At 37.1% G+C, this 13,322-nt stretch overlaps 1 protein-coding gene across 1 annotated transcript in view; it reads left to right on the top strand.

The window, feature by feature from the left end:
• The window catches only part of LOC149409752 (uncharacterized), a 70,055-nt gene that overhangs the window by 18,164 nt on the left and 38,569 nt on the right, over positions 1-13,322 (top strand). Inside the window, exon 10 of the mRNA XM_089649303.1 lies at positions 10,760-10,924. Within this exon, the coding sequence (XP_089505429.1) occupies positions 10,760-10,924 (165 nt within the window). The remainder of the gene's footprint in view (positions 1-10,759; positions 10,925-13,322) is intronic.

The raw sequence follows: 13,322 nt of genomic DNA, 5'->3' as shown, positions 1-13,322 counted from the left end.
AGTTTTAAAAACGCCGGGGTGACAAGATCGAATAGACTCGTGAACACTACTTAAAATGTCTAATCTTTTTTCTTGAGGAATTACTTTTTTCCACGCAGTGTCTTCACACAGTGCTAAACGAGTTTTCGTGTGACGAAATAGTTCGTTTTCCCGAATTTGGAAGTTCTGAAAACGTTGGGGAAATTCTTGACAACCCTTCCAAATATTTTGATACCACTCATCTTGAATATTTCCTGAATCTATAATGGAGATTTCGGCAAGATCCATTCGCGAAAGGACATCTGGGACTATGTGTTGAGTACCTTTACGATGGATTACATCAAACGAGAATTGGGATAGGCGTGAACTCCAACGCGCGAGACGACCGCTGGGGTTGGACAGAGAACCTAACCATTTTAGGCTTGAGTGGTCGGTTACAACTGTAAAATGAGTTCCTTCAATGTATGGTCTAAAGTGTGTAACGGAGTCTAGTACGGCTAAAAGTTCGCGCTCAGTTATTCCATAATTACGTTCGTGAACGTTTAAGCATCTCGAAAAATAAGCAATAGGGTGCTCCTGTCCATCTATAGTTTGAATTAATACCCCCCCAATGCCTACGGAGCTTGCGTCACAGTGTATAGCGAAGGGTTTCGAAAAATCTGGACAACTTAAGACTGGGGCAGAAGTAAGTGCTTGCTTTAGTGCAATAAATGCGGATTCAGCTTCCGGTGACCATTTAAAATTACTAATTCCCTTTTTTGAACCAGTAATACTTGTTAAAGGAGCTGCAATGCTTGAAAATCCCTTGATAAACCGTCTAAAGTAACCGCACAGGCCAACAAATGCCCGAATTTGTTTAGCATTTTTCGGTATAGGAAAATCTTTAATACTATCTATCTTACTTGGATCAGTGCGAAGTCCCTGGGAATCTACCATATAGCCCAAGTATTTAAGCTCGGCTTTACAAAATTCTGACTTTTTTAAGTTAATGGTGAGACCCGCGTCTCGTAGACGTTCGTACACCCGATTTAACAAGTTTAAATGTGATTTCAAGTCTTCCGATACTAATATAAGGTCATCTAAATAGCAAAAAACATTATCATCGAAATCAGGTCCAAACAATGCATCCGCTAGTCTTTGTAATTCGCTAGGAGCATTTTTCAAACCAAACGGCATGCGAGTGAACTCAAAGAGGCCCCGCCCAGGAACAACAAATGCTGTCTTTTCACATGATTTTTTGTCCAAGGCTATTTGCCAAAATGCCTTGGAGAGGTCAATCGAGGAAACATATCTGGCACCGCCCAGTTTATCTAGGATACGCGCAATATAGGGAAGAGGGTAACTATCACGTACCGTGACGTTATTAATTTTTCGAGAATCAAGGCAAAATCTAGCTGTTCCGTCTTTTTTTGTTACAATTATTACTGGACTGGACCATGGTGAACGAGAAGGTTGAATAACCCCTAATTTTAGCATTTCATCAACTTCTGTTTCTAATTGTTTCTGCCGTGCGGGTGAAAGAGGGTAATACCGCTGTTTGATGGGTGGTCCTGTTGTAATTATTTTGTGTTTAACTAAGTGTGTTAGACCTAACCCCTTTTTTTCAAAAGAAATTGACTCGAATTTTTTAACTATTTTAGAGAGTTCCCTGTTCTCTTCAATAGTTAGGGATGAGGCTGGCCGAATAGCCCGCAACCCACTAATATTTCCTTCCGAAACAGGAAGAGTAGCTTTCGAAAACAGTTCCGGTGCGATGTGGAACTCCTTCCAAAAGTTAACTCCTAGAATAATTGAAGGCGACAATGTCGGGATGACGTAGAAAAGAATTTCCTTTGTGGATGATTTATACGTGACCGGCAATGACATTGTCCCTAAGACTGGTTGGTTTGAACCGTCCGCTGTATAAACACTAAACTTAACTTTAACTAACTTAATACCTAATTCCTTAAAAATTTTATAACTATTGCCTCCTAGACATGACAATGAAGCGCCGCTGTCTAGCATTCCGCTGTAGAAATTATTTATAATATGTACATTAGTATAAGGACGGTTATCATTTTCAATAGCCATCTCCCGTGGCAGCGGGCCCACTGTTCCGGTTGATGGGGATGAAAGAAATTTATCAACTATTCGGAGCCAACTCTCCCACTCGCTTTTCCTCTGCGCCAAGGACGGCTTGTAGCAAGAGAGACTCCGACCTAGTTTTTTGACTTTTTATGAGCTTTGTCATTGATAGCTCCCACTTTAGGATTGTTAGACCTTGAATTTTTCTTCCTGCAATCTTCTATAACGTGTCCCGATAGTTTACAATATGAACAGAATGGTTTATTGTAAAACGTTCTAGAATTTTCGTGTGCAGTTTTTGTATATGTGTTAGAAGTAGAAGAAGACGGTTTATTGTATTTATAATTATTATCTCTGTTTCCAAGACTAACTTTAGTATAGTTGTTGGAATAATTGTTGTTATTTGGTTTTCTGTACTGATTTTGGTTATAACCTTGGTGTCTATGCATATTATTATTATTAAAATTAGGTGTTTGTCTAGCAGTACTATCAAATTTCTCCGGTTTATTAGTGACAGGTAAGTCTACTTTTGGTTGAGAAACGTTGAAAGATACGAAATCATCCGACAGTGATGCATAAGATTCCAAGTTGCCTGCATGAGTAGTCAATTGCTCGAATGTCGATATATCTCTTGAGACTAGTAAATTTGTATACATAGGCAATAAAGCTTTTTTTGCCAACCGCAAAAGTTCTAATTCCGGTAGTTTAGCTTCAAGCATATTGTTTAATGATTTCATTCTGAGAGTGAATTCTAGCACTGACATACCTTTAGGTTGTGTCATGTTAAATAGTTTTACCTTAAGATCTGTTTGAAGGTCGTTTGCTTCAAATTGTCTTATCAAAAGTTTTGAAAGATCGTCCCATTTCAAATCCTGAGTGTAAATAGACCTGAACCACAGGAGTGCTAAACCTTCTAAAAGATCAGGAAAAACGCGTACAAGATGATCCTGGTTAAAATTTTTTGTCCTACATTTCTCCTCAATTAATAGTAAGAATTCCCTTACACTACTTTTTCCGTCATATTTCAGTTTCCAACCGTCTACGTTATTTGAGTGTGAGTCTCTATAAATAATCTTCGTTTGTTTAATTATGTGGGCTTTCTTAATGGTTGTGTCGTCTAATTCAGAATCCGATGATTCAGAATTCACTTCACTTATAGCAGGTATTTTAATCTCTTTATTATAAGCGCGCGCCTGTAAACGTAACTCATGAGAAGTCGACGATGGATCAATATTCCTGTCTTTAAGTTCTTTAATGAGAACCTCCTTCGAAGCCCCATTGATATTTGGTATTGGTATTGGTGAAGACATGATTACGTTCTTTGATGTTCAGATAGAAAGAAAGAAGTAAAAGAAGAGAAAAATAAATATTTAATTTTTTTTGTTTATAAAACAAAAGAAACTCTTCATTGACGGCTGTAGTATCATTAGACGTAATATTAGCTCAACTTCTATTGTACAATTGTGAAAAAAAACAAAAAAAAATTGTTAAAAAAAATATGCTCCACCCTAATGAGAATTGCGAAAAATGGACCACCCTATTATATTGTGAAACGTTATTAAACGTCGGCCTAATGTAATTGTCAATCAAAGATATCATTTAATTTGGGCGAAAAAAAATGACGTAGGTATGTATATAAATAATATTGAGTGTTTGTTGACTTACGAGTAATTAAAACGCATATCGATTGTAATGTGGACTTACAATTTGTATTGTAGAACGCCGACATAAATGTTTTTAATATTATGTATATTAGCGTAAAAATCTAATAATATTATAAAACGCAAATATGCCTTGATCAAACAAGTGAATGACATCGTAAAATAATCGTAAATAATTATGAATTAGACAGTTTGACATAACCTCCCATATAATCATCTTGTTTACCAATTAGTGTTGACATAAAATTTGACAGCTACAAAAGCATAGATAAATCATAGATTTCATGAAAGATGAAAGTTTACGCAAGATTTTACCATAGAATAACGCAAATTATGAATTATCGTTACAAGAATACTGAGTGTATTTGAGGTTATGAAACAATATTCAAATCACTTGACATATGTGATACAATATTATGTCAATTAATCATGAAACATTTCACCAAAATCAGCACAACATGCAATCACCACGAGCCAAAACACGTTGAGGCGCCAATTGTTACCGGCCATATTTTATATTAAATGCCATCCCGAACTTTGCAGATTTTCTGCGCGCCAATACTCGGTCCTCGAGTAATGTTCGGGATGGGCAGAGCATGAAACTGTCGCCAAGGCATGGGCACACAAAGGATTACAGGTTCTACTGATTGTTGTGAAATGAAAGCAGTAGTTTTGTTTTTGCACATTATAAAACATGGAGAATATATTTAAGTAAACATGTTACATATTATGACTCGGCACTTACCCCCAGGGATCAAAAATTGGTTCTTAATTCTATCTAAAACTGATTAACCACTTAATTACGGAAAGTGAGCGGGGAGCTTCCATACGGCCGGCGGTGGTCTGTCCCAGACAGATCGAGCTGGCACCATCAGGGCTTTGGTCCAGGAGACGGGTCCAGCGTCTCCGACAAGGTGGCTGATAAGCGGTTCTGGAGCGTATCGGGTCTATCGTTTATGTAACATTAATGGAGCGAATCCATCCATTGAGCTGATCGGCAGATTACTTGAGCGGGTGCCGTCCGGGCTTGTGATTTTATTATCCGTATCTTATTAAGAAAAATACGGCTTGTATCGCGCCACTTGAGGTGAATGCTTCATTTCCCGGAGTCCGCGGAATAACGATTTACAAGGGATCGCGTATATAAACTTCAGTAGAACATTATTTGTGATCTTCACGAACACACACACGGTCATCCATTATACGGACGTTTATTTAATAGAGCCTGCACCGACTTGGTTTTTGTAAAAAAAGAACCGAATAACCCGCATCAGGAATACTGATGTACACTTTTTTAATACGATCGCCCATCCAGGGTAAAAATGAATTATAATCTAATTGACTGTGCGATCATTACACGGCCGTCCCGCTCGTGTAACAATTCCAGAGTACCCCGCGAAAGGAAACGGAAACAAACAATAGACTGCCCGGCGGTCTATTTGTTGCCAGACCGTGCTCTCTATAATTTTAATCAAAATTAATGCTATGAATGGTACTTGTTCTGAAGAGGTGTTTTAAATAATTACTTTTAAATAAGACTTAACACCGCTTCATAACATAATATACAGTACCATACTAATAATATTTAGATTATGTATTTGTATAGCGCCGTTTTTGTGCAAAATCACCTCAAGCTCGCTGTAAAATATATAATACACTTCTACAGTGATCTATGTTATTACTTAACTATTTATGGAGATAATATACAGTACAATACTTACCTGGTAGGTCACTTGAGATTAACTGAAAGATCGGGAGGCGGAATTATTGTATACGGGAAGGATCATCTTACATTTGAAAAAATAAATATAGTAACAACTAAATTTGAATGGGTTTACGGAACTATATCTATCTACAAACATAAACGTATACATCTATTGGCAATGTATAGACCACCAAATACAAATAAAAAATTATTTCTCCATGAGCTGGAAACTGTATTGGGCAATATTGACATTAAAGAATCCATTTTAATACTTGGTGATATGAACATAAACATATTAAATGAACTCAAACCGATAGTAATCCAATATGAAAACCTAATGGCTCATTTGGGAATGATTAAAACTATAAACGATGTGACACGAGAAGCAGTATTGTCAAACTATGTAACGGCTTCTTGTCTAGATCATATCTATATAAGAGAGAGGGAGACCGTTGAAATCAGTTCATGCGTATGTGAATCAATAATAGCTGACCACTACCTAATTGCGACGACGATTTATTTCTCTACCTACGATAAACACACTTCAGACAAATCGCACGCTGAGTACTATACTGCACTCTCAGAAAAAAAGGTTGAACTATTTATCTCAATCACCGACTGGAATGAAATGCTTAAATTATCAGAACCAAACGTTTTGTATGAAGTAATTAAATCAAAATTTAAAAAAATTTATGAAATAAGTAGCTTCACAAAATTAAAAACTAATAACCATCGGAATTACCAAAAAAAATGGATGAATGAGGGCCTCATTGAAAATATACAAACACGAGATACTCTTTGGAGGAAATGGAAAAACTCACCTAACAAAAAAAAGTATGAAATCGAATTCAAGAAATACAGAAATAAATTATATAAACTAATATTAAACACAAAAAAATACTATAACAATAAGTTTAATCACTGTTTCAAAGACATTAAAAAAACATGGAATAAAATTTTAGGAAAGAAAGATAAATCCGGTTGTGATGAAGTCATATCAAAATATTTCTTAAAGTCTAATTCAACAGATATAGTGGCAGAAAATTTTGCAGACTTCTTTGATGAGGGAGTAAATAAGTTAGTACATGAATGTAATGTCCGAGCGTCTAAATACGTGCAAGAATATTTACCTCATTCAATGTACCTACCAAGAGCTAATGCAAAGCAAATTGAATTAATAATCGGAGGTATGAAAAATTCCAAGACACCAGGCGTAGATTTAATTTGTATGTATGATTTAAAAAAGTATGTAAAATTATTTAGTCCTGTAATTACCCACTTAATTAACAGAATAATTGACACGAGCCACATTCCTGATGAATTAAAATATAGCATTGTAAGGCCTATCTTTAAAAATGGAAATCACTCCTTAATAAATAATTACAGACCGATTTCTATACTACCTGCATTAGAAAAAATCTTGGAAAAATATATATCTATAAATTTAGATAAATATTTAAAAAATCTGAGTATTATTGATGAATGCCAGTATGGTTTTCAAAAAGTTGCGATAAATTGCTTGAAAATTTTTCTAATTATATAAATTCCCAACTTAACTCTAAACAACATGTACTGGTTCTATTTATTGATTTCTCAAAAGCTTTCGATACACTCAGCCATATACAAATAATTAAAGTACTTGAAATTATAGGAATCCGGGGTAAACTCCTCTTATTCTTCAAAAACTATTTATCAAATAGAAAAATGAGTGTGAAAATTTTAAATATAATTAGTAAATCAAGATATATCAAATCAGGAGTACCGCAAGGGTCAATTCTAGGTCCAAAATTATATATTATATATGTTATTGCCTTGTGTAAGATTTTCAAAAATGCTCGTAGATTAATTTTTGCTGATGATACTGCTCTTGTAGTATCAAATGAAAACCCCTTAATAGCTATACAAGAATTACAAAGAGACTTTAACGAGCTTCTCAAATGGACCCATGATGTAGGACTAATTATTAATGTTAAAAAAACTAAATGCATGTATATAAGATCACCGAGTTTGAAAATGTGGAATATACCTAAAATAACCGCTCATAGCTTTGACTGTATACATAGAAAAATTGTTAATATTTGCGACTGTGAAAAAATTGATTTCATAAATGAATATACTTATCTGGGAATAATTGTTGATAATAGTTTTAAGTGGGATAAACAAGTGGCAAAAATTTGTAACCAGCTCAGATCCTGACAAATTTACAATTTAAAATTTATTTTACCTCATTGCACTCTTAAACTCTTATATTTTTCTATGGTCGAATCCATCCTAAGATACGGAATTCGAACTTGGGGACACGCAAGCACTATTTACATTAAATATATTCAAAATTTACAAACTGCCATAGTAAAAAACATTGTCACATCTAATATTTACAATCAGAGACATAACTTAAAAGTACTATATGGATCAGAGAGCCTGCTTACAATAAAAGGTCTCTTATGGTTCACTATTATTATGGATAACATGGGGGAAAGCTCATACAAACACCCACTGGTACACAAACATACCACAAGATTTAAAGAAGGAAAGGGTCTAATTACTCCTCGAATATTAAATAAATATGGAAGCCGTACTCTTCAATATGTAATTCCAGTGATTTTCAATAAAATCAATAAAAATCTTAAATTTGAAAAAAATGAGAGACTGTGTCCAAAAATGGTAAAGCTGTGGCTAATGTATGAAAATTTCATGTATCCTTGAACTTATTTTGATGTATCTATCTATATGTATAACTTGTTTTTAGTAGAATGTTTAATTGGTAAAACCTACAGACAAGCTGCCATATGACAGCTTTGTGGGACTACCTTAATTTTGTACAAAAATTGTTTCTATTTACTTAATAAATAAAAAAAAACACTTAATTAACATTATCTAATTGTTAGGTTAGGTTTATAGGTTAGTTTTTAATGACTTTTTAAAGGTGTGTTGAATTATCACTGTGTTGAGTTATCATGAATCCACTATTTTAACAGAAAAATATTTTCAAAAGTGGAACTGATATGTCTAGATTTCAGACAGGCAATAAAGTACCTATTTTTAAATAAGTACACATTTGTGATCATTCTGCTGCAATTGTCTCTTTTCTGATGTGTTTTTCCAATGTGTTTTTCCCCAATTATTTCTGGCTTTCACCCTTAAAGGGTGTTCTTGGCCATCATTTAAATTTATGGAAAAGCGAAAGGTTGGTTCTAATTTTTCTGTACAAAACTCTTTTTTTTATTTTTTACTCTTCTATTTCAAAACTACCAATTGGCGATCCCTTAATGAGTTTGATAACTCATGGGAGTGCAACATTGTTTGTTGTATGTTTAAAAAAAAAAAAAAAAAAATTTAAATATTAATTTTATTTTAATTATTTTTTTTTTTTTAGGCAAATTTCAAAATTATAACGAAAATTGGAGTCCAGTTCAGATTTAGAAGAGATGAGATGTTGAATGGAGGGGAGGCAATATTAGATAAGGCTTGATAGAAGAGAGGATATTTGTTTAGAGAGGGACAAACAAAAAATATGCGATCTAAAGTTCCCACTTCTAGACCACAGAATGTACAATCTGTGGAGTGGGACGTGAATTTTAAAAAGGTGGGAAGGAACGGAACAATGTCCGATCCTCATTCAAATAAGTGAAGAAATTTCTTTCTGATGCGTTCTTTAAAATAATTTTCAGCTTATGTAATTCTATAGAAGAGAGATAAAAAGTTAATTCACTTATTATGCATTGTATTGTGCCTACAGTATGACCAGTCCAAAAAGGATAACATCCCCGACACCATCAACAGCAACCAGCTGGTGCGGGAGCTGGCCAAGGAGTTGCGCCGGCTGGAGAAGCTACTCCCGCAGGCTCAGCCCGTGGTCCAGCGGTCCCCCCTTCCCAAGAGTTAATTCACTTATTATGCATTGTATTGTGCCTACAGTATGACCAGTCCAAAAAGGATAACATCCCCGACACCATCAACAGCAACCAGCTGGTGCGGGAGCTGGCCAAGGAGTTGCGCCGGCTGGAGAAGCTACTCCCGCAGGCTCAGCCCGTGGTCCAGCGGTCCCCCCTTCCCAAGAGTTAATTCACTTATTATGCATTGTATTGTGCCTACAGTATGACCAGTCCAAAAAGGATAACATCCCCGACACCATCAACAGCAACCAGCTGGTGCGGGAGCTGGCCAAGGAGTTGCGCCGGCTGGAGAAGCTACTCCCGCAGGCTCAGCCCGTGGTCCAGCGGTCCCCCCTTCCCAAGAGTTAATTCACTTATTATGCATTGTATTGTGCCTACAGTATGACCAGTCCAAAAAGGATAACATCCCCGACACCATCAACAGCAACCAGCTGGTGCGGGAGCTGGCCAAGGAGTTGCGCCGGCTGGAGAAGCTACTCCCGCAGGCTCAGCCCGTGGTCCAGCGGTCCCCCCTTCCCAAGAGTTAATTCACTTATTATGCATTGTATTGTGCCTACAGTATGACCAGTCCAAAAAGGATAACATCCCCGACACCATCAACAGCAACCAGCTGGTGCGGGAGCTGGCCAAGGAGTTGCGCCGGCTGGAGAAGCTACTCCCGCAGGCTCAGCCCGTGGTCCAGCGGTCCCCCCTTCCCAAGAGTTAATTCACTTATTATGCATTGTATTGTGCCTACAGTATGACCAGTCCAAAAAGGATAACATCCCCGACACCATCAACAGCAACCAGCTGGTGCGGGAGCTGGCCAAGGAGTTGCGCCGGCTGGAGAAGCTACTCCCGCAGGCTCAGCCCGTGGTCCAGCGGTCCCCCCTTCCCAAGAGTTAATTCACTTATTATGCATTGTATTGTGCCTACAGTATGACCAGTCCAAAAAGGATAACATCCCCGACACCATCAACAGCAACCAGCTGGTGCGGGAGCTGGCCAAGGAGTTGCGCCGGCTGGAGAAGCTACTCCCGCAGGCTCAGCCCGTGGTCCAGCGGTCCCCCCTTCCCAAGAGTTAATTCACTTATTATGCATTGTATTGTGCCTACAGTATGACCAGTCCAAAAAGGATAACATCCCCGACACCATCAACAGCAACCAGCTGGTGCGGGAGCTGGCCAAGGAGTTGCGCCGGCTGGAGAAGCTACTCCCGCAGGCTCAGCCCGTGGTCCAGCGGTCCCCCCTTCCCAAGAGTTAATTCACTTATTATGCATTGTATTGTGCCTACAGTATGACCAGTCCAAAAAGGATAACATCCCCGACACCATCAACAGCAACCAGCTGGTGCGGGAGCTGGCCAAGGAGTTGCGCCGGCTGGAGAAGCTACTCCCGCAGGCTCAGCCCGTGGTCCAGCGGTCCCCCCTTCCCAAGAGTTAATTCACTTATTATGCATTGTATTGTGCCTACAGTATGACCAGTCCAAAAAGGATAACATCCCCGACACCATCAACAGCAACCAGCTGGTGCGGGAGCTGGCCAAGGAGTTGCGCCGGCTGGAGAAGCTACTCCCGCAGGCTCAGCCCGTGGTCCAGCGGTCCCCCCTTCCCAAGAGGAAGAAGAAGAAGCCTAAACTGGTAAGACGTCTTATTATTATACTTATTAAGAAATATTCCCAGTTGACATTCAATTTCCCTTCATATTGAAACATTGTTTTTGACATATGCAATTAAAAATATTTAGAGGTTTTTTATTAAAATCGCTTTCCGATAAATTTTTTCTTGTAAAAATAGCACTTTATACAGAACTAAAAAACATTTAATAACAGAAAGGTAACCGTCACTTCAGTTTTTTTCATTTCATATAAAAATAAGAAAAAATTTACAAACTTCGACATGCAAAAGTTTGCAGTTGATGACTTTTAGAATATATCACAATTATTTGTAAACATTTAAATGCAATTACAAAACGTGGTGTTGCCTCTTTCTTACTAGTGGTGAGTCCTAAAACGACAAACACGTTTGCACAACATGTTTGGAGTTAAAAAATGCCCAAACTGTTACTTATAATCCGCACAAACAGTTTGTCCGTTTTGTCGACTCTTCTAACTTATATCAAGAAAGCACGAGTATGAATGAAAAAGAACTATTCCAAACGAATAACATTATCTTACTCTCTCGCACTAACGTCGTAATAATATGTAAGAGTGAGATAGGTCTGTTGCAGGCGACGGGAAAAAACACTATCTTAACGTTTCACACTTAAGGCCCATTACCGGCAAAGAGTGAGAAGGCAATCCTTTTATTTTTAAAACTGGTTGAAATTGAAATCACTTAAATAAGGGGCTGTTTTCCGTTTTCCATTCAGTTGTTTATTATTACAAAACGAGAACGAGAGTAACGAGAAAAACGAACAGACCTCACCAAACGGCCCGTATACTGAGTGTTGATAGTGTAAAGTTGTTTATTTTCTGAATTCTTGGTTTTGTGTTGTGCTGTGCGTTAACTACGTTATAATAAATAAAGTTGAAGTGTTTTTTAAAGAAAATTAAATATGGCGAATAGACAAAAAAGTGGAGTATGGAACCATTTTAATAAGTCTGATAACAATATGTATGTAACATGGCGTATGTATGGTAAAACCATGTATGATCGTGTGAGGAATGTGGACTATTTAGCGACAATATCCCCAAACTTGACATATCCTCTATAGCTTCATCGTCATTTAACTCTTTACCTGTACAAATTCATGAAATTAACGATGACGATATTATTACAGCTTTCCATAAGCTAAAACCTAAATACTCCGTCGGCCCAGACTGTATTCCACCTATAATCCTCAAAAGATATGCAAGTTATTTTGTTCAACCTCTAAAACATATTTTTAATCTATCACTTCGCAAAAATATCTTTCCGGAAATGTGGAAACTAACGAAAGTAACGCCTATACATAAAAAAGGAAAAAAGTCAGAAATAGATAATTACAGACCTGTAGCTGTGTTGTCAGCACCCGCAAAACTTTTAGAAACCATAATTTATTCACAGATATATAACCAAACAAAACACACACTCACCGAAAATCAGCACGGATTTCGTCCCACACTGTCACCTTCAACGAATCTTATGAATCTCATTACCTATATTAATAATTCATTTGAAAATTTTGTACCTGTTGATGTGATTTATACAGACTTCGAGAAAGCATTTGATAAAGTCGACCATGATATTTTATTAAAAAAATTAAGTGACATCGGATTCTCTCAGAATTTCCTCGCTTTTGTGGCTAGCTACTTACGCAATCGTCGTCAGTATGTCAGTTACGGACACCATATCTCTCACGAATACAAAACTAACTCCGGGATTCCCCAGGGATCGAATCTAGGACCCCTTCTCTTTCTCTTATTCATCAATGACATTGGCAACACTATAAACCACTCAAAATATCTCCTTTTTGCTGACGATATAAAACTTTTCAAAGCAATCAAAAGTTACATCGATTCCATTCTTCTGCAGAACGATCTTGATTCTCTTGTCAAATGGTCGGAACTGAACAACTTACCCTTCAGTATTCAGAAATGCAGTGTCGTTACATTTACAAGGTCCAAAGATACATTCCTGTTCCCCTACCACATTAATAAACATGAATTAACACGTAAAAATGAGATTCGAGACCTTGGCGTAATTTTTGAAGCAAATCTCTCTTTCAAATCCCATATATCTGATATTGTCTCCCGTGCCAACAAAATGCTTGGATTTGTTCTTCGTAATTCAAGATCATTTACCAGCGGAATCGCAATCCGAAGAACGTATGAAGCACTTGTTCGCAGTATCTTGGAATATAGCTCCATTATTTGGGCCCCTTCTGAGCAAAACCATATTCTCGAAATAGAAAAAGTACAAAAGAGATTCATGCGTTACCTATATATGAGGGAATATATGTACTACCCTTTCCTGTATCCATCCTTATTCTTAGCAGGAATGCTCGATCTTAATACATTAGAAGCCCGCCGAAAAATATTTTTAGGAAAACATTTTT

This window comes from Hesperophylax consimilis, chromosome 29 (genome assembly GCF_061612785.1).
Source record: "Hesperophylax consimilis isolate HC1 chromosome 29, BYU_Hcon_1.0, whole genome shotgun sequence".
Taxonomy (NCBI): Eukaryota; Metazoa; Arthropoda; class Insecta; order Trichoptera; family Limnephilidae; genus Hesperophylax; species Hesperophylax consimilis.
Note: the sequence above shows the minus strand (reverse complement) of the source record. Positions and strands in the feature narration are given on the sequence as shown.